Below are 22,272 nucleotides of genomic sequence, written 5' to 3'. Positions count from 1 at the left end.
CTGACACAAGTTCTCCATTATGCCAACATAGTAAGCCCACCTGCCTGAGCGGCGTCCAGCCTGGTCAATGCACTGAGGTTGACCCGGCATAAATGCAGATACTGCGTTCTCCCTCTCGACCCTATCAGTCCTCCAGCAGCTGCCCCATAATGCCCAACGCTGACTGCTACGGTCACAATTGTGAACTCCACTGCTCCGCGGTCACAGAAACCCCCAGGTGTTGCAAAGAATAGTTTTCCCCCTTTCCAAGACACCTAGTGCAGAACATTTCTTGCAGCCCTAGTGATGGAAAGCAGAAGTGCTAAGACCAAGGCTGCCAGGAAAAAAAAAACAAAACAAAACCAAAACAACAACAAAAATGAAATTTACGTCTTGCTCAGAAGGGAAATCTGCCAGCTACATATGCTGGTTCAGCCATGCATGCACATAGCCCTCCCTTGCACACACAATCCTCCCTCAATGCACCAATCATAACATCTACCCCCATGACAGCTAGGATCACAAGCAGAAAGCTGGTAGTCATTGATAAGGGGTTGAGGAAAAAGCATCATGTTTTTTACTTCATGCTCATGAGATTCACCACAATGCATAGGAACCGGCACACGGTTTGTGCCCCACTTAAGCCCCCAGGGTTAAAGCCTATAGATAGGCTGCTGCTTGGCTGAATTCGAATTACACAGTTTCAGGAAGTTATGGAGGGGCCAGACAAAAAGGGGGGAGGAGGGGGAGAAGAGGTCAGAAATCAGACCGTTAATTCCTAACGGCAGATGTTGAAATTTGAGACATCAATGCTCTATAACCGTTAAAACACAAAGTTGTCTATTTTGACACGTGATGTTGACAAAATGAATATCCTTATATCAAACTAAGTTCTCAAACAGCATTTTTATATTTTATTTTTTACTTCGCCTAACTGTCAATTTCAATTATAGATGGAAATATTTTGTCAGCTTGTGTGTGGTGAAATCCACGTTTACTGACATTTACCAGTAAAAATCTACTCCTTCCAAGCCTACCTACAGGGAAATTTGGGGTTGAACGTAAGCTGCTAACAAGTTAAAAGCAGAGTTGCCATGTTTTCACAGGTTAGCTGACTCAAGTTAAAATAACTAAGTTAAAAACATACATTATGTCTTTGCTGAAAAAAATACGAATTCTGGCGCTAACAAAAGACCGAAAAACTTACTTTTATTGAGCTGTGATGTGGCAATAATATATGTTTTAAGTCAGCAAGCGCTCATCTGGAGGGAGGAGAAAAAAACCGGTCAACCCTTGTTTCAAAAAGTTTAAAAGATTACACCGGCCATAAAAACACCTCCCAGACCATTTTCAAATTTCCTGAAACTAAATCATCAAAAACCACATCATCCACAAACAGACTGAGGCTCAAGAATTAGTTTTCATCTCTATATTATTATAAACTGAGTGAATCTGGATATTGGACCTGGAACTTTGTGGGATGAGCCAAAGACAAACTTCACCCGAAAATAATTGAGGGGTGGGTGTTTGGATTGGACCCTGCTTTAAAAGCAAAAAAACAAAAACTGACAAAGCTTTTTATTTATTTATTTATTTATTTAAAATAGCCCTGTTAATGTCTGGAGACCATGCCGGAATAGCTGGATACTCTAAACGGTTTCCAAGAACCAATGTTATTTAAAAATCTATTTTGCAAAGAAAATGAACTTGGAAAACAGTATGTATCCAGGTTGAAGTCTTCAAAGCTGCTCAAGGGTGTTTAGATGCCCATTTCCCATTAAAACGGGATTTAAAATCCCACTCTTCTATTTGAACTTGCCTACAAATGGTGGTGTTTGCAGTTTTGTTGCAGCTGTTTGGGTCCCAGGCCATGAGAGAAACAAGGTGAGTGATGGAACATTTTATTGGATCAACTTATTATGGTGCAAGCAACAAGCTTTCGAGCTTCAAAGAGCAGTTCCTCAGGTCCAGAGAAGGTCACCAAAGTGTCCAAGCTAAACACAAGGTGGGACAGATTATTAAGCATAAGGGATTCACACGTGCTGTAGGAGACCATTTAAAATGAAGTGTGAAATTAAGGGTTAGCAGGTAGGAGAGTGTGTTACAAATTGTAATGAGCCATAAAAACAGCATCTGCCCACTTCATTTCACATGGTTTTACCTCACACGGCCTTGTCTCTCACACAAGGCCTACACATGGCTTACACTCAGAACAGAGTTTAAGAGGGACAAACTTTGTGTGCACCCTTCCAGACGTGATTTGCACTAAGATGATAAGTCCCTCTGGGTCTCCCTGTGTAAGTGCTGTCTTGTCGGGCCTGCTCCTTTGAAGAACTAAGCGCATCCTGTAAAGGGCTGAGCACTCTCAGTTCCTGTTGACCTCAACTGGGCAATGAAGGCACTCTTTTGCAGGGCTTTTCTACATCTGAAAGTGAATGTGGATTACGGTAGAGTGTGAATTTAAAGCTCGACAGCTGTTCCTAATAACTCCACATGTGGACACTTATTCCAGAACAAAAATGCCTTGGCCCCACTGGGTTAAGCTCACTGGGAACAAAGCACTCGTTAGGCAATTCTACATATAGAAAAGCCTTTAGGCCTTGTCTAGGCAGAGAAGTTGCACCACTAGAGTCTCGTTTACACGCAAGTTAGGTCAACAGAGCTATGTTAAAAAACAAAAACAACAAAAAAAACCCCACACCCCAACCAAGGTAGCTATGCTGACCTAACCCACAGTACAGATGCAGCTATATTGACAGAAGAATGCTTCTGTCAACCTACCTACCATTGCTCAGGGAGGTGAAGTTCCCACACCAACAGAAAAACCCCTTCCCGCGGCGGAGGCTGCATCTACATTTCAGGGTTATGCCAGCATAGCTAGACAACACTGCTAAGATGGCAGAGTCTCTGGAGCGCACACATATTCTACAACCTTCCTTAAGTCAGTGGAAATTCTATTATGCCCACATATGTCCACACACACGTCTTTCCCATCAAATTTCCCCCAGGTCAGTATAGTGCCCAAAATCGCTGGTACTTTCCAAATGAGAAAATAAAATTAATACCCTGCAGACCCCAAGTTACCAGCAACTGCCCATCTCCGAAAAGCCACCAAGTTGGAAAGGGAAGAGCAGAGTGTCAAGAAATTATTCAGGAACCAGCTAAAAGCCAAAGGCAGGAGTGGAAGCATTGAGAACTCCAGTATTGTCAGCCCCAAGCATTCAAAGATTTGTGAGTTGGGCCCCAATAAATAATCATGAGGGTTTTTAAACAATAAATGCTGGGTTCTTTTTATTTCCTCCCTGTGTTTTGAGTCTTTATGTCACATTTTCTATCTTTCTTCCCACAACCACAAGGGCTTGAAACTTCCCCCCCTCCACACACACAATGAAAGCAGAGATTCTCAAGTAATCGACTCCAGCAGCTGGGGCTTTAATATCAAATATTGCAAGACAAGAGATTAAAAAAAATCCCCATCACGTCAGGTGGCAACACTAATCAGTGTGGGAGAGCAAATAAGCAAGATGTTCGGGAAACAGAAGTCATCGTGAGTCCACAACGCAGAGCCGCATGGAGGTCGTGTGTCATAGTTTGGTGTTTAAGACCTCTTGCAAAAAGATTTGTTGATACGGAGATGGAAATAAGCAAACAGTTTAATTCAGTATCATTTAGGGAGGCGTGTGATGTGTGGGTGTCACATTGTTTTAGTATATTAAAGCTTAGTGTTTTAACAAAGCTGGGGATTGACTGTACAGTAAATGCTGTGTTTGCTTTGAGATGTTTCCGTATACGTAGATTAGTTGTTTCTCTTAATAGTACGGTAATAGTGGTTCTACATAAAAGCATGCATGAATATAAAACATTTCCTAAACCTGATAAGACAAGTCTGCCTCCTTTGCTCTTTCTAGTCTGGTTCAATTCAAATCCCTGTCAGGAGAATAATTATACCAACCCTAGCCTAAAGGGAGTGTGTGAAATAAACACATCCAGCAAATAGAGTCAGTTTTACATACAGGTAAATATTTTCATTTTCCCAAAGCCATCAGCATCCAGACAGCTAACCACTCCACTGCACATCACTTAAAGCATCCTTTAGGGAACAAGTCTTACAGAACTTAAGGGAAACTTAGAACATTTGGATTGAATTTTTAAACCGGCATCTACAGTTCTATAGCAGGGATAATGCTGCTTTATATTCCACAGGATTTGAAAGTCATTTCTAGAGAACCCTGTTTCTTCTAGACTTATCAATTCTATGGGGCTTTTCCATAAGGGATACCATATACATGTATGCAGAATAATGTATTAGTTTAGGCTGGCAAGTTAGGTACTCATTTAATTTCAACGAAGTCATAGGTATGCTTGGAAGGATTCGAGTTTTATTGATAAACGTTGGTAAACATTGATTTCACCCCACACACACAAACCAAGGTTCCATCGATACTCTGCCTATCTGTAAATTTTGAGTAAGCAAAATGTTGTTTGAGAACTTCTTAGAATATAATTTAAGGCTATTTACTTTGTACATTTAGACACGTGATGCTGCTGCTGTGTTTTAATGGTTATAAACCGTTAACTGTTAGAATCTCAACTTCTGTCATTAAGCCATTATGGTCTGACCCCCACCTCTCCACAGTCTGAAACGTGCGCACACACACGCTTCCTGCAACTGTGGAAGTTTAAAATAGTGAAAAGTCAGAAAAAAATGCTTAAAAACATCAATATTTTCCGAAGTTATTTAAAAAGATTGAATTCTGCCAACCCTAGTCCTAGACATCAAGATGCAGAGGGCCCACCAGAGCAGCCCGTCCAACCTTCTGCATATCACAGGCCACCGACACCCCCTCAGCACCCACACACTCAATCCAAAAACCAGAATATTACAGCCCCCGGGAGACTAGACTATTATGTGCCACAGGCAGAGAATAAGCAGGAGTGAGGTGCACCAAGGCTCGAGGACCCCAGAAGCAGCTGACTATTGTTGACAAAACCGTGGACTGTAGACATGGCCTTAGTCAACCCACAAGAAAAAAATTTTACAAGATGATTTTGAAAGAGCAAGGTGTGGCTTGCAGCCTCCCCATAATCCCCCTGCCCTCTAGTTACTAGTATAGAGGGGGCACTCGAGTTTTTAAACTGTCTCACCTTTCTACCTTTGGCTCAGAGCTGGTCTTGATGACAAACAAGGAAGAACTCCAGTCGTAAGTCCATGCTAGTGCTCCCATTGGTACTAGATCAACGGTGGGAGGAGAATTCGCAGCACTGATTATAGTTCTGTGCGACACCACTACCAAGGTCCTCTGAATCTTGCTCCAGCAGACAGCAGCGAGGGGCTGATAAATGCAGAGTTAAATATGCGCACACCACAACCACCACCACAACCCATGGTCAATTGTTTTAGACATCTTTGGGACAGTCACTAACTCCCAAGAAAGCAGGAAAGGGCAAAAACTATTTTTTTTTAAGTTTTTTACAATTCACAGTCTCAACCCAACCTTAACACTTTGTTGTTCTACAGATCTTCCGTCCCAGATGTCAAAGCGCTCTACAATCTAATCAATTTCATCTCGCAGCCCACCTGAGAGGCAGGAAAGCATTATTCCTCCCCTACCCACCAATTTTGAAGATAGATGGGCAGAGGCACAGAAAAGCAAAGTGACTTGCTGAAGATCAAACAACAAGCCTGTGGCAAAGCCAGGGACAGAACCCAGATCTCCTCATGCTGTGGTTTTACCCCAAGACCATCTTTAAGTCAATTTCCCTTTCCAGCCTACTTTGTTAACAGGATTGAAGGCGCATATGCCATAGCAGGACATTTCCTAGAGGCAAAGACTCTTATAAGGATTAGCACCCTGCACTGGGCCTTTTATTTATACACAGCTAAACCTCTATAACTGCACTCATGCTAATAATCCACCAAAATCTTTCAGACAACACACAGTCACCCTGTGGAACTCATTGCCACAAGAGGTAACTGAGGCCAAGAGCTTAGCAGGATGCAAAAAAAGGGTTGGATTAAAAAAAGGAGTATTTAAAAACACATCAGTAAGAATAAAAAAGAAAAAGCAAAAAGGGAATTTTAGAAGGGATATAAACGCTCATGCTTCAGGGCAGAAGTCACTCTCTCAGGAACTGGGTCAGGATGGAAATTTCCCTGGGGACAAGTTATCCTAAAACTGCTTACTACAGGGTTCCTTCCACCTTCCTCTGATGCTGAAAGGACTAGCCATGGCTGGAGATGGGATACTGGTCTAACCTGGACCACAACTCTAATCAGATATCTGTAGAAGCCAGTCTGCGGTGGTGCATTAGGGGGCTGCTTCAGATGCCCGGGTGTGCACATATTTCCAACTGCTAGCTGCACCCCGTAACCAGCGGCAGACTTTCCATCAGCCCGGTGACAAGAACTGTACAGATATTTTCCATGTAGTTTTGAAGTAGCTGGTTAGAGTGTACACTCAAAGGGACTTCCCCAGAGAAACACTGCTCAGTTACATGATGAGTCACTCCCGGGCAAAATGCTTCACACTGAACCTTCTCCTCCCTCCCCATCTATATATGGTCAAGAAAAGGGCTGCGTTAAACCCTTCCCCGCTGCCAGTCCACAATGCGTGGCTTAGCAAGGGTGGCGTCCAACAGAATGGGATAAAGGAGGTTAAAACATGAGTAACGTGATTTAGTCATAATGAGCATCAAATAGCCTTGAAAAAGCAGGAGTCCTATTTGCCTTTTGGTCCTTTAACAGCAGCGATTGCGTTCACGCCAACACTAGACATTTAAATAAATAAATACCTGGCTTTTCTATAGCGCTTTTCATCAGCACATCTCAACATGCCTCTCAAAAGGTGGTCAGTATCTTGATCCTCATTAGAGCCCTGCAAACCAACCTCAACTCGACTCCAAGTGTCGCGTCCAGGCTGGGCTGGCTTTCCTCCTCAGGCCAGCGGGCATGGCTACGTGTCCCACTCCTGTGAGCTGCCACCATCTTGCTGCGCGTGGTCCTGAATGAACATATCTGCCGAGGGATGGCAGCCTCTCTCACCCCGCAGAACACTGCATGGGGCGGGGATGCAGGAGCGGAGCATGCAGCCAGGCCAACCCTGGGTGGGTAGAGAGACGACAGTGACTCAGGGTCAGCAGGGAGGGGTCAGGCTCAAAAAACGATATAACCGTCTCAGGCTTGGGTCCGGGTCAGGGCTTTCAAAAAAAAAATAAATAAAAAAAAAAAAAATCAAGCCTGAGCAGACCACTTGTAAAATGAGGCACAGAGGGGTGAAACTGATGGGGAAACTGAGGCACAGAGGGGTGAAGCAACTTGCCCAAGGTCACCCAACAGGCCAGTGGCAGAGCTGGGAATAGTACCCAAGTCTCTTAAGACCCAGTAGTCCCGTGCCTCTATCCATCAGGCCATACTCCCTCCCCCTTTTTTCTAGAAGTGAATTGCATCCTTCTCTTAGTGAAAAGATGAGCTCACCCATCAATTGGTTCTCTGCTTCTAATGCACTCGTCACCCTGATAGCTCAGTATCATGTTTCACAAACCTAGCTGCCAGTCTTAGATTAGTCCCTTGGTGGGTTCTTCCCTCTTTTTAAAAAAAAAAAAAAAAAAAAAAAAAAGTCAGATGCTCTAATGTTTCCTATTGATCATTTCATGTATTTTACATGTGCCTGATCAAAGTCTAGTAGGGTGCCTAACTCCCTTAGGCCCCTTATTTTTGAAGGGGTGAACCGGGGAGCGGAGAAGCGTAGGGCGTGCTCCTCAAACCCCTAGTTTGGCTTAGCGTGGGGTGGGAAGCGGGAGGGTTTGGCTGTGAAAACTGCCAGAGCCTTTCAAAAAGGCTCTCAAAACAAGCTGCACATCAGCTGAAAATAAATAAATAAATAAAATAAACCACCACCCTCCTCCTTCCCAGAGATACAGCCAAAAGTACATGAAACAGGGAAAACTGAAGTGAGGGCAACTTGCTGTATAAAGAGCCCAACCCACTCATTTAGGGAAGCCGAGACGAGACAGCAAACAACTGAAAGGGGAGGTTGATCCCCAAGCCAGTGGAGTTCCTCTGGACTGACCAACCACAACTGGAGCCTTGTCTGTTTGGTGGGGAGGTTTTTCCACCATGGAGCTGCACTGCTGCAGCTTATCCCAGTTTGAATCCAGGATAAGCCACTCCAGGTGCCCCCTTTTAAAAAAAAACAAAACCCCAAACCCCACAGTAGTGCAACACATCTACACTAGGGCTTTGCACGGGTGCAGTTATACTAGTGCAAACATCACCAGGGTGGAGAAGTCTTGAGAATCAAATTTGGTTCATAGTAAACAGCTTGCATAGATTTGGGCAGATTTTTCACACACCTCCTACTTAATTGGAGCACAGAAGTGTTATGGAAAGCTAATACAACTTGCTCTCTTAAGTCACTTGGGCACGTTTGAAAAACACCGCCCTTTGCATTACATGGCAGTTACGGAACTCAGCTCCCTACTCTAGGGATACTTCTCATTTCTCTAGTCCCTTCCACAGAGGGCCTCAAAGCGCTTTACAAACCATAGCAGAGTCAAGCTCACCACTTCACTTTACAGTGGGGAAACTGAGGCACGGGTGGTTAAAGGGTTGCTTTTCAGAGGTTCTGAACTCTCACAGCCTATTGGCTTCAAAATTAAGTTGTACGTGCCCAGCACTTCTGAAAATAATCAAGTGCTTAGGTCTTATCTAAACAGAAAACTTGCACCGAGTTCAATTAAAATTGATTATGTTGCTTTAGTTACATCAGGGCAAACCTCTGCATGGACACTGAAATCAGTTTACCCCACACCAACTTTAGTGACAAAGTAAGTAAGAGGCTTACTCAGTCACACAGCAAGTCGGGGGAGAGCTAGAAAAGCAGAACCCAGGAGTCCTGGCTCCTAATCTCATGTTATCCACTATATAATCATTCTTGGCTTTCTGATTCTCTTGGAAGGTCACCACCGGTTTTTACAAGAAACATTCACATGCCGCCATCGTGGCTTGACACAGTAATGGAGAGCAAGTTTATTTCACTATCAGTCGGGCTTCAGGGGGAAGCAGGCAGTAGGGGAGACCCAGCAGTTCCGTTCTGAGCAACTGCTAACATTGGAGTGGGTGAAGTCACGCGGTTATTGTTCTCTGGCCTTGTAACACCCTCAGGGTTGCGATACAGAAATCAATCACCTTTTGCAGTCCCTGGGTTACTTAAGCCGCAAGCCATTAGTAGGTGTACACAGGGCATCCCAAACGCAAAGGAATCCAGGAGCTTCTGCTTTCTTGAGCCAGATAATGCTAGACCATCTTTACCTATGTGGTTCCGGCTAGACACATGGCAGCAACAATCAGTAGCATCCTACAGCCTCTCTTCTTCTGTATGTACGAACGTGCACGTCCACTGCCCTTAAAGGGAGGCTACAAAAATGTCCAAGTCTGAATGGTCTTAAAAGCAAGAATTTTCCACCCACCAATGTGCTTTGCTGAATTCAGTCTTGGAAACTTGCCTACTGAACTCAACCCTTCTACTCTTCTAGCTCCAGCCTCTGGCCGAGCCTCCTACTGCTGGAGCCTTCTCCACTCTAGACCTTGCCATCTGAAACTGGCTCCACTGAGCTCTGGATCAAGCCCTTAGGGCAAAGCCCAGTGAAGGTCTTGCCACCGTCCTCCAATGGGCTTTAGATTAGGCCACAGCTCTCCAGGTCATCTGATATGACCGTGGGTCCCATTCTGCTTCACCCTGCGTCTTGCCCAGCGTGGGTGTGAAATGCTACCTTCTATACCCTCTTTGCAGCCATCCACATGACCACACAAGGTGCGGGACAATGAGAGTCAGAGGGACCTGATTCCTTACTATCCATCTCTGCTTATTATGTAATTCTGCAAATTGCTAGGGATCTAGCTTGAATGGAAAAGACAGTATGGAAGACGAAATAAAAGCTGCATTGCACTGCATAGTGGTGGACAGGCTACGATACAGTTAACACAACAGAGAGGCTGTTTCTCCGTAGGTATGTTCATAAAGGACCTGTTTCAAAAGCCATTGTTCATCACCCACATGTTCCTGGCTGGTGAAGCCAGAATACTGTGGCAGGCAATGGTTTCAGAGACAGATTTTCAGAAACCGACGTGTCCATAAATGTCACTTGTAAGATACGACATAAGGCGGAGTGGTTTCATTTGACATCTGCTTTTCCCTTGAGATTAAGGAGGACTAATAGCTTAAGTCTTAGGTCTTCATGGGCTCCTACCACTAAATCCCAAACTTCAGTCCTCTCCCTAAATCATTTGCTCAGTAGAGCCAAGCCGTCTGGACCCCAGCTAAACGCCACATGCATAAAGCGAATGCCCTAAAAGTTAAAAAGGGAATGGGATGCATCGGCCCTTCTGGAGGGCTGCATTTCTCAATTAGGTGAAGCAGGAATAGAAAGGTATTTATACAAAAAGAGCTAAAGAGCACTTCTTCACAGACCCTGTACAAGAACAAGTACGGTCATTCCTCTTAGGCAGTGGGCATAAATATGTAGCTTACGCTAACTGGGCCAGATGCACAGCTGGTGTAAATTGCCGATTTACAATAGCTCAAGATCTGGCCCAGTGTTATGTCTGCTGAGATTCCCACTCACACCTTCAAGGTTCTGCACCTCTTCCCTCCTGCTCTCCTCCTCATTCCCTTTGCTTTGATCACATCTGTCCTTTGTCCCTTTCCCCTCCCACCTGCATGCCTTCTTCCATGTTGCTTCTTCCACATGGAACAGCATCCCTCTGGTTATGCACCAAACCTTTTCCTTCAAATCTCTCCCCCGAAAAGCACGCTTCTGCATTTTCCGTGCAATGCCCACCTTCTTTCAAGTTCAACTGGAGTCTCATGCATTATTTGTGTCTGCTCTACGTCGTGTCTGAATGAGATGAGAGAAGCACATCAGGACAGGACCACGTCACCACAGGGCTGTACGACACCAAATGCATCGATGGGACCCATAATTAGCAACTTATTAGGGTTTCATATTAGTACATGGGTTGTGCATACACACATGCAAAATTTCAGTGTGTCATTCTGGGCCCCAGAATTTCCTCACCAAATAACGCAACCTTTTGCGTGAAAACTGATCTTCGTCAGAACTGAATTCTGAGAGCCCGAATCTCTGCTTCTAAAAGAGGACCTTTCCTGTACTGAAGTGGAACCTATTTAAACACCAAAAAGGTTCCTATTTGAAAGTGGCAAAAAGCAGCAGAATTTCAGAGTTATTTTACCTGGAAATTGGAGCAATACAGCTGATCTGAACCAAAATACTTTTTTGTTGTTGTTTTTAAATTAAGTTGTGAATATTTCACTCAGCCCTGCAGTGGAAATAGGAAATTATACTGGAACTAAAGCTACTGAGATGTAACGACAACCTATACACACAGCATTACACAAATATTATCTCACAATTGTATCAATAATGCTCCCTTTTAGGAAAAAAAAGTAACACTAATACATAATTACTGCTGTATCCCACCCAAATTAAACCCGTATTTGACAGTGTCCTGTAATGACATCTGTGTTTGCAAACCCACAGCTTCAATAAAGTCCATCCGTGGAGATGTCATTGCAAAAGTAGGCCTAGGTGTATTGCAGTAATTCCCAGAAGCTCCAGCAGAGAGCAGGGCCCCACTCTGCGAGGCACTGTGGAGACACAGCTCAAGAGCCCCTGTTGCAAAGAATTTACCCTTTAAGTAGACAGAGAGAGGCAAAAAGTGGTGAAGTGACATGTTCAAGGAGACGCAGTAGAGCCAGGATTAGAACATCTCCCGACTCCCAGTTCAGCATCGTATCCAGCAGGTCACACTACCTCTCTAAATCAGGCCTGGGCTCTGCTAAAAACCTGCCTCCAGATGGTCCAGGCTGAACGGAAGAGCACGTAGGTTTAAGTGTAGGGTCCCGACTGAGTCTTGGAGGCCCAGCATGCTTGTGGAAAGGAGTCCTACTGACCACCCTCAGCCAACTTTGGGTCCACACACACCCATGCTCAGTAGGAAAGCCACTCTGCAGGAGACAGCTGTGTGCAGAGTTCACTTCTTTAAAGAAGGCTCTGATCTAAGAAGTGAAGAGTCAGAATCCCATCACTGGCCACCCCTTACCTCCCTGGGGAAACTTGAGATTAAGCAACCAGGTCATCAGCTCAAAACTAGCAAATGGCAGAGAATAAGCTAAGGAGTGGGGAGAACCCTCAAGAACAGGCTTTCCCTTTTCAGAGAGTATTTGGACTTAAAGTTTACTAATCAGAATGGCTGCCATTCACACTCCTGGCAAGTCTGGACGGAATGGTCAAACAAACGAAGGCCACATGCTTATGCTTTCTAAGAGGATTGCTAGTTGTACACATGGTTGTGTGACACAGGCAAATAGGAACGGGGATGAGAGTGAGCTCTCTCATTTGTGACCTGAGCAAGGACTTATTTCAACTCACATCAAGAGATGGAAAGCGAGTGGACTGAACCACCTGGAGCATCTTTGCACTGACCAGAAAGCCACACACTAGAGGGGTGGAAAGAGAAAAAAAAGGGGGGTGGGGTGGAGGAGATGATAATCTCAAGGTTAAGGCACCGGAATGGGATACGGGGAATGAACTCTCATTCCCAGGTCTGCCAGACTCCTTTGGCCTGGTGACGATCCAGCACAAGGAGGCCCTGATGCTTGCAGACACTAGCAGCTACTCTAAGAAATGTGTCACCACCACTTGTAAATTCTCATTCACACTGAACAGCTGGGTGCTGCTGAGTGCTCAGCCCTTTAAAAAAACAAACAGGTCACTTATTTAGGAGCCTAAACATAGGCACCTGCTTTGGGAAACCCTGGCTCTACCCACACCCCTCCCCCTCGCTCCACTTTATTAATCCTTGCTATTGTAACTCTGGAGCCAGCCATTCAAAATACATAAGGCAGCATCCCATAGTTGAGGCGAACCAGCACTAAAAGCAGCAGTCTTTAAATATCACACATCTACAAGCATTGTAACGCAGCTGGCCTGAGCAGGGCTAGGCGCAGACACCTGCAATCTAAAAGTCGTCACATTGCTAGAAATGCAGCAATTTACATGTTTTCCCCTCCCCTCCCCTGTTTAATTCCTGCAGCTGGTGGGAAAGCAAAGGAAGCTTTGCCCAGCCCCTCCTAGGCCCCAGTTCAGCAAAGTACTTCAGAATGCCTGTAGTCCCACTGGCGATATTAAAGTTGGGCATGAACTTAAATACTTTCCTGAATCGGAGCTCTTTTCACAGGTGCCGAGAGCCTACCGCTCCCATTTACTTCCACTGGAACAGGCGAGGCTGAGCCCCCCTGGAAAAAAAGAAATCAGACCCAAGTTCTTTTCTACCCCAAGTGTTAAGAGTCCTCGTGGCTACACTGATTTCCCGAGTTCCCATAATGGGAATGGTTTCAAAAAGTAGAGATTAGACTAGGTCCTAGGCAAAGCGAAGCCCAAAGCTCTAGCAGGAAAGCAAATTCCACCTGCTTTCCAGAGACTCTGCCCTGCGCTCATATGCTGCACGCTCTGGTTCAGGGTATCACAGACACTTCCTCCCAGCCCATCACATGCCAAGCCACAGCGCTGATGTGGACAGCCTCTTTCCAACAGTTTTCTTCCCTCCCCCAGATAAAAGCCATGAAGTGACAAGGAAGGGAAGCAGCTAAAAAAAGATGTCCTCTGCGGAGGAGGAGGAGAAGGAGGACGACTGGCTCCGGGAATGCCGCGAACTGCATGGCACGGAGAGATATGCTGACGCACTGGGGCTTGCAAGAGCTGTTTTGCCTCCACATGCACAAAACAACCACCACCGAGAGGATGTGCACACAAACAGGTGCACGGAGGATGTGAAAATAATGAGATTTCCCATGCTTGGGAATCAGCACAGACCTGCCCATCGCTCTCTCCCTGCCATGGGCCAGGAAGTAGCTGTGATGCACCCCGTGACCACCGCTACAGTGCCCCCTAGCTGTACGGCCTCACAGGTGTACACACGGCTGGACTCAACATGCCCCTCCCAAATGACTGGCGCCAATGTATAAGGCTTCCTGCAATGTGATGGAAGGGTGTCCATCACCCTAGTATCAAGGCAGTGTTCATAGAGTTTTAGCTCAAGGAATGACCAGTCCCCATCCGGTTTTAAACCCGAATGTCTAGCAGGCGCCCATGCTCTGAGCAGTAGCTCCCAGGGTAAGATTCTAATGGAGCATTACACGCAAGCGTTTGCACATGGGCATCTCAGACAGGCAGCCCAATGTCTGGCTAGTTGTGCCTGCAACACCAAGCTGGAAGCCTTCCAAGCAGCGGCCACGGCTTCCAGCAATGTAGCGAGAACAGCCTGTCCAACAGGACAGCAGAGGCCCCCACGAAAGCTGGAAATGGAAAGGCTGCCCCAAAAACGGCAGCTGACGTGGCAGGGGAGGGGCAGTGAAAACCTTCCCTTGAGAGCCATTCTAGAAATGAGCAGAGGTTTAGTGGCACAGGCGTGAAACGGTGCACGTGTGCCTGTGGTTACGTGTACATACGTACATGCCTGCTCAACTGTCACGTTAAACTGAGCCACGATGGCCAACACAACAAGATTCGGGACTGCGCTGCTCACCATCACAGCGACCACCTGCAAGAGGTGATTCAGGGAGGGCGCTAAGCTGCGGCGTAAGGGGTCCCAGCTGGTCTCTGGCCAGAAAGGGAGGATGGCTAAAGATGGGGCAGGAGGAGGAGGAGGAGGAGGAGGAGGAGAAGAGTGGTCAGATTCCCAGTATCTTACAAGAGAAGCTTTCCCCTACCGCATGCAGAACACACAGAGAAATAAAATGTTATGGCCACTCCTGCATTCAGATATGCAAAAGGCCCCACACACTAGTGCCTAGAGAAATATAGCAAAGCCCATTCCATTCCCCCGCCTCCTTCACATTCGCTTGCATTTCCAACAGTCACTGCTTCCCCAGATGTTGATTATGTCGGGGTAAACATGCTAGAAGTCTGGTTACTACTAACTCGCGATGCGGAGAAGGAAACTATCCACACAGTGCTGTCAAAAGCACACAGCAAACAGCCTTCTTGCTAACTTCTCCTGGTTCCAATGATCTCCGGTGTTATCTGTAACAAGGGGAGGTGCAGCTTCTCTTCAAGCTGTCTCTTTAATTTCCTGGGGATACGGTGAAGTGTCCTCGGGGTGGGCTTTGACGGCACGGCTTTGAGTCACATAACGCACATTATCAGTTAACAGGAAACTGGCTCTGAACATACTGTGACGTGTTCAATTTGCCCACTCCCTTTCAGGTGTCACCTACTTCCACGAGGGATGTTTTGGGGATTGAGGCTGGGGTATAGGATCTGGCAGCGACTGGCAAGGACTTTTGCTCTGCATTTGATGAACACAATCTCTCCAACGGTACCTGCTGTTACTGATCAGATCACACCATGACAAGTCTCACTTGGGAGTTCGGCTTACACATCGGCTGCCGGCTTGCAGCGTCAAGTGGGGAAGAAATTGTAAATGGTTTCCCATGCCCCTGGACTCAAATGGGGAGAGAGGAAAAGCTCTGCAATGGCAGGTCTCATTCTCCCCCTTCCAAGTCACTCAAGCAGTGCCTCAGGGCATTCAGCTGCAACAAGGCGCGATAGCACTGGGGTTCGTGGTGGTGTTCTCCCCGGTGCATCTCACAGACCAGTGCACTTATTTGTGACATCTGCCTGGAGGAAGAAGTTTCAGTGTCCTGGGCCACACAAGACCTGGTTGTTAACAGCCACAGCATGTAAATCCATCAGCGACATTTCCCATCTCAAGCTCTAAAATTAGAATCTGTGTTTCCACCCATTCACCACATTTGATTAACCCGAAACCCAGGTCAGCCACTTAGCGAGTCACTTGTGTGAACATCACAGCATCTCCTTCACATCACAGGCTTGCACTCAGACTTGAGCTTTCATTTGGCGCCTTGCTAGATCATAGCAGCTGGATGTTTGCACTCAGCAGTGGTGTAAAGACATGGATACGTCCACCTCAAATTCGGTGGAGTCTTAGGACTCTGACATTAGAGGGATTAAAGGTCAGGGAGTGCCGCTCAGCCAGATGGGCTGTTTGGCTGAGGGGTCCCATCTCTGCCTTCACCTACAGTGCAAACTCCTAACTCATTAGATGAAATCTTGCAGTCTGGTTCTTAGCTGGTGCTAGTCAGCATCACTCCACTGGAGTCCTCTACACCAGCCAACAACCTAGCCTGCAGCAGATACGTCTAGTAAGTGCAGTCATGCTATGAAAGGTTTGAGAAAGGTCTAGAGGGGGAAGTGGGGAGGCACACCAAGCATTCACACTGAGCAAACAGTTTATTGGGGGGCGGGGAGAGGAGGGAAGGAGAGAGAAAGAACAGCTCCCTATGGGAAAGCATCCACATTGTTGAAACCACTAAAGGCACTAATGGACAACCCTATTGTCAGTCTCTGCAGAGAAGACCCAATGGGCCGTGGAGACAGAGCTCATTCTTGTCCCCTAGAGGTGGCCCGTCTAGGTCAGGGTTGAGATGCATCAATGGGGCAGCCTATGCTGTCCCTGTGCTCAAGGTGAGAGGAGGACTTTAGTCCCTATGACCATCCAGCTGGTACTTTTCACATCAGGAACTCACACAGAACAGGCCACAGGTGGGACAACAGCACGGAGTAAGCAATGAGCACAACTGGACCTTTCATTGGTACTGGAGCAAGTTTTCTCCGTTTCTGGCGAGAGGCTATTCGGACCCCCAGTCTGCATGTACATAAAGCAACGTCCGTGCGTGCAAGCCATCAGGTAGCCAGGGCAGGGTTTTCAGGAGAAGGACCAGCTTCCATCTCAGACAGCCAACTGTCACTGCAACTCTTCCCATGGGATTAGGGCAGAATGCTCCAGAAACGTGGGTGAGGATTATACTGCTGCAGAAGCAGCTCTCCCTCTCTCTAAAAGACATTGCTTTAAGAACATGCATCTTATTACTCCCCCGCCAGACACAACATAGCCCACTCCCTCCATTTAGCTGATTAGCATAAAAAGCAGATCTTCTTAGCGCAAACCCAGGTTCTTATCCATGCTCGTGTTCCCAAGCACTGTAGGGCTACATGCAAAGTTTGGATGGAAAGTGACCTAGGAGAAGGATGGGTCCCATTGGTATGGTGATAGCTTGGAGGCATGGTAGACCTGGCTTTGTTTCCCTGCTCTGACAAGCTCCTTGCTGTGACTTCAGACAGACTATAAGTGATTTGCCCCAGTTAATAACAGCAATTCCCTACCTCAGAGGGCTGAGAGAAAAACAATGGTTGTGAGGTGCTCAGTTCAAGTGTAGTGTGAATACCCAAGATAAATAGATCGAGAGGCATATAAGTGGATGGTGAGCCAGGGGTCTATTTGTAGACCACTTTTGCAAGTGGAAAAAGGTGTCAAAGATTCATACTGGGATTTTGATACCCTGCTTCTTTCCTCTCCTCACCAAACACACAGAAAGCCTGGACCTGTATAGGCAATATGTAAACTATGGGGACTACAGGCTTCCTGCAGCCCTATAGGAAATCACATTAAATGTGTTTTAAGGATGGATTTCAGAGCCGAGATGCTAATACGACTGGCACGCTGCATACCACCAAGAGACACACTGCTTGCTAGACTCCAGTACAGACTTTGTATGTCGTCTGTACAATGGATAGACCGTGACCAACAGGAGCAAAAAAATAAAAAAATAAAAAAGAAAGAGCTCAACCCAAGGGAGTTTTGGAGATCTCACAGGAAAAGGCCATGGCTTTGCTTGACTCTAGATTGGCTCCCTGATGAAGGGGAGAAACTGGTCTAATGTAGCCCAGCCCGAACGTATAAAACACGGTATGTCAGTAGAACAGCGTATCATCATCCGCCACCTGTATTAGCAGGAAAAGAATTACAGCTGAGATTTTCAAAGCAGCCTAGAGGATTTAGACCCATCATACTTTAAAATTAATGGAGGGGCAACTAAATCCTCTAAGCCACTTTAAACATATCAACTACCCACAAAAAAGCTGAAGGAATAATTTAGCTGATAAATGTTTACCTCTTCCCGTTAGCAAATTGTCCACAAGTATTTTGTAATTTAAAATTTGATATTCAGAATTACTGACCAAATAAAACCGGTCAACTCTCCAATCTGCAAGTTTCTGTGTTATATTATACACCAAGTAAACTTCATATCCCCAATAGGACTGCATTTTAACCTCAAGCTAAGGTGGAACTACACAGCTAAGAGACTAAAACAAGCATCTCAATTATTGGGAGATTTACCAGCCTGTATGTTACAGATGCTCTTGTTCCCATGGAAATGAAGTTGTGTACACACCTGGCAGAAAGTTGGGGCATTAAAAACCTATAAAACGGCTTGGTTGCCACTTGAGTGACACGTCCCATTGTGGAACAGAAAGTTATTTGTTTAGCTGCTTTGCCATGACCCGATGAAGCAGAATGCAGCAAGGTAGGAGCTGAGACTCCGGGAGGCAGGTGACGAGAGGGAACGAAGTGGCTTTTGCAAGGCACTAAATAGATTTTAGGATGAGCTAATGAGAGCTAAGCTGGTGAGAGCCCTGGGTTGCTCTTATGGCGAAATGGACAGCATGTTAACTTACTGAAAAGTAACCACAGTCCAGACCTCTAAAGAGGGTTACAATCCATCCACACCCAGATCAAACCACTAATTTTGGAGTAAAATCTAAGCATGCTCAGTGTCATGTTCTGAGGTGAGGGTCTATGCCTGCAGAGCCCAATTTCACAACGATCTGGCTGCATTTAGCCGATTCAAAATTTCTTATTCCAGCCCACCTCCCCCCCAAGTGAATTTAGTATATGACTTGATACTCACACTTACTTCATCCACCTGCTCCGATGGAGAGAGAGAGAGAGAGAGTTTCCCCCCTTTCCGGTCGATTTCGCTCACATGCAGCTGCTTTCACAGTTTAAGTTGCTTTGGGTCTAGACTGCTTTTCTAAACTGCATTTGCAAGGACTCTTGGAGTTTCTTCTGATGCATTTTATGAGTATTTGAAAAGTTCAGCCCTACACATTCAGCCCTCTGAAGCGGCAAAGCCCATATGCAGGCACTGTGGCTGATCATTAAGGAAAATGAAACTTGACTACAGTGCATGGCTAAGCGTTCTAAACAAAGTAACAATGAATGCAATATTGCTACACAGTAATAATACATGCCATTATATGTATGTTAGATCACACACACAGTAAGCGCCTCAGGGCAGGGACCACCTCTCCCATGTGGTGTACACCAGTGGATCTCAACCAGGAGATCATGTACCGGTGGGGCTACACAGAGGGCTTCTGGCGGAGGACACCATCCACTCATACCTAGATATTTGCCTAGTTTTACAACAGGCTACATAAAAAGCACCAGGGAAGTCAGTACAAACTAAAATTTCATACAGACAATGACTTGTTTATCCGGCTCCATCTACCTTACACTGAAGTGTAAGTACAATATTAATAGCCCAATTGATTCATTTTATAACTATATCGTAAAAATGAGAAAGGGGGCAATTTTGCAGTACTAGTGCGGCTGGGACACTTTTGTATTTTTAGGTCTGATTTTGTAAGTAAGTCGTTTTTAAGCGAGGTGAAACTTGGGGGTACACAAGACGGATCAGGCTGCTGAAAAGGGTACAGTTATCTGGAAAGATTGAGAGCCCGTGGCGTACAGCACCACGCACCCAGTCTGTGCTAATCGTACAAATAAAGTTGCTCACACACTTTCCTAACACTAGTGAAAAAACCCACAAGGAAAGCCAAGCATCTGACACCCCATTTCCACTGTAGAAATCTTATACCTCCAAGGAAACTAGAACCTACTCATGGACAACATTAATTATTCTCATTGCAATAGTGCATACACAGTGCTAAGCGCTGGTCCATTTGCACAAGTGGAAGAGGTTATAGGACCTGAACTACATATAAGTTATACAATCTTCTCCCTTTTGCTTTGCTCTGACTCAAGAGCATCTTCTTTGTTGAAACACAGAAGCTACAGACATGTAGAGCCATTCTCCTACCTCACCATAGCGGTCAAAGCTCGCCAGCCCCAGGAGCATACAGAGAGTCCTTAGTCCACAAACCACAGAAGCTCAGAAAGGAGGCCGGGTTGTAAGGCACAAGAGGTGGGACTGTTCAATAGAGTTTGCTGTTCAACAGAGCTCCAGCCTCAGAGGTTTGGCCAAGGTGACGGAACTGGAGAAGTTTCGAATGAAGAGGTGACAGCTGAAGTTATTTACTAAAAACCAACCACCACCCAGCTTATTCTGGACAGGAGAGGGGGTGGAGAGAAGAAAAGGAAGTCATCTCATTCTTTTATCAGTGCAGAGCTGGCAGCTGTGAACGTAATGTTTAGAAGGGGCGGGAGGGTGTGAACACCATAAACAACACTTATCTGTCTAGTTCAAGGGCAATTGATGAGCGGCCTCCCGGCCAAATGTGGAGTGTGGCACTCCTGCATCAGGATGGACTTTCCTAGCGCACCCTCCTCACCTCTTCTTTAGAGAGCCAGGGCTACAGAATTCAACAGTGATTCCGCTCCTGCTAGGGGATCCCACAGGGTGGTTCCAAAAGAACCAGCAAAACCCATACAGGACAGGCAATGGAGAGGAAAGATGGGCTTGCGGTTCAAGCACTTGTGCCAGGACTTAGGAAACCTGGATTTACTTCCTGCCTGTGCCAGAAACTCCCTGCAGGAGATCAGGACAGTCTCTCCCACTGCCACCCCATTCCCCCATCTGTAAAACAAAGATAATAATTCTTCCTTTGTCTGCCTTGTCCTCTTACACTGCAGCTGTTTGGAGCAGGGAGTGTCTCGTACTGCGTGTTTAGACACAAAAGGGGGCTTCACTGGGCTCCTAAAATCCAGAGCCATTTCTACACAACCCGGCTTTGTCCGTCTCTCCTGACCTATATAGGACTTTTGCTAATGGGTTGACACCACAAAGCTCCCTTCTTAAGGGCTACAACCACCACTAGGGCAGGTGGAGAGCTGGTGCAAAAAGAGGCTGGATGCTGAGAGATTAGCCAAGCAAGAATTTTGGTCCCTTTAAAATTCTTGCAGCAGGACTGAACTGCAGTCAAGACAGGCATGACAACTCTGGCTGGCTCCAACCGGGCCTGGGCATCAGCTTCTAATCAGAGTAACTGATGAGCTGCGTAGGCCCCAGGGTAATTCCCATTTTGATCAAGTAGCGAGCAGGGCACGATCCTGCCAAAGAAGCGAAAAACCCAGACCTACCCACGCAGGGCACCTGGCCACCGGCTGCCAGTCCCAGCAACGCATCAATGGATTCAGAGCCATGGATAGTGACGTGATGGGAGAACTAAATCACCTACGAGCGAGACAGCTGGCAAAGGCCAAAACCCTGCCCATTGTTCATCTCCTTCACCCCAAGGGTTCGCACGGTGAAGGAAAACAAGCCTCCCCGGAACCCACAGGGCTGGAGGACGGCTAAATATACATCAATCAGGGAATTAAATATCGAGGCATGCGGCAGCCTCTGCATGTGTGAGCGTTTAGTCCATTACCCGACAGGCACTTAGCGCAATTATGGTCGCTCTGTGGCAAGCCTTTAACGTGCCAACAGAGCAGTTGAGGCATAGAAGGGATTAGAGGGCAGCAAAACCTAACCACAGAACAGCTCTCAGGCATGGAGCGAGGGCTTTCAAGAAGAAGGGTGTGGGTGAGCTGGGAAACGCTCTGGAGCACGGGGCGGAGGTGGGGTTACATGCGATCAGCTCAGACGGGGAGTAATCCGAAGTGGATTCGAGTCAGGTTCCTGCACGGTGGGTCTGGCCAACAGCGCTTGGCATGGAAACTTCCCCTTGCAGCCTGAGGAGCAACCTTAATTCAAACAGCCCGTGTCATCAGAAAGGAGGGGAAAAGTGACGGACAGAATCAAACTTTGCCCGCGTGTGGCGTTAGACTCGGGGATGACTTTTGGGCGGGATGACTGGAATGAGACCCCAAGCCCCACAGACTTAAGCCCAGGCCCCACTTCTGTCCACACACATCTGTTGGTGGGGGTGGGTCCCACTGGGACTTGGGTCCAAGCCATGTCATTTTGTGGTGTGGACACAGCTTGTGCCGCAGATCTGCGTCAGAAAGTCTGAGCAGCGCGGTATGGATGTGAGAGACGCAGGGCCAGCCATTGTAAACCCAGTTTTTACAATGCAGTGCGGACGCTAAAGTGTGGGCTTGGAATGCCAAGTCCATAAACCCAGGTCCTATAGGTCTGGGCTTAGTATGCCATGCAGACATGACAT

The 22,272-nt window shown here is 46.5% G+C and overlaps 1 protein-coding gene across 7 annotated transcripts in view; it reads right to left on the bottom strand.

The window, feature by feature from the left end:
* LOC140900148 (tyrosine-protein phosphatase non-receptor type 11) overlaps nucleotides 1-22,272 on the bottom strand; it is an 83,338-nt gene that overhangs the window by 37,005 nt on the left and 24,061 nt on the right. For 2 of the 7 annotated variants that reach the window (XM_073316877.2, XM_073316881.2), the window contains exon 1: nucleotides 20,025-20,297. The exons of 1 other annotated variant lie outside the window; for it this stretch is intronic. In XM_073316877.2, the coding sequence (XP_073172978.1) occupies nucleotides 20,025-20,032 (8 nt within the window). In that variant the 5' untranslated portion in view covers nucleotides 20,033-20,297. Of the gene's footprint in view, nucleotides 1-5,124; nucleotides 7,108-18,836; nucleotides 18,858-20,024; nucleotides 20,298-22,272 lie in introns of those variants that run through there. 4 more of the 7 variants (XM_073316878.2, XM_078849331.1, XM_073316873.2 and 1 more) reach the window with 4 other exon arrangements.

Source organism: Lepidochelys kempii, chromosome 18 (genome assembly GCF_965140285.1).
Source record: "Lepidochelys kempii isolate rLepKem1 chromosome 18, rLepKem1.hap1, whole genome shotgun sequence".
NCBI classification, from domain to species: Eukaryota; Metazoa; Chordata; order Testudines; family Cheloniidae; genus Lepidochelys; species Lepidochelys kempii.
This window is presented reverse-complemented; position numbering and strand designations above follow the sequence as displayed.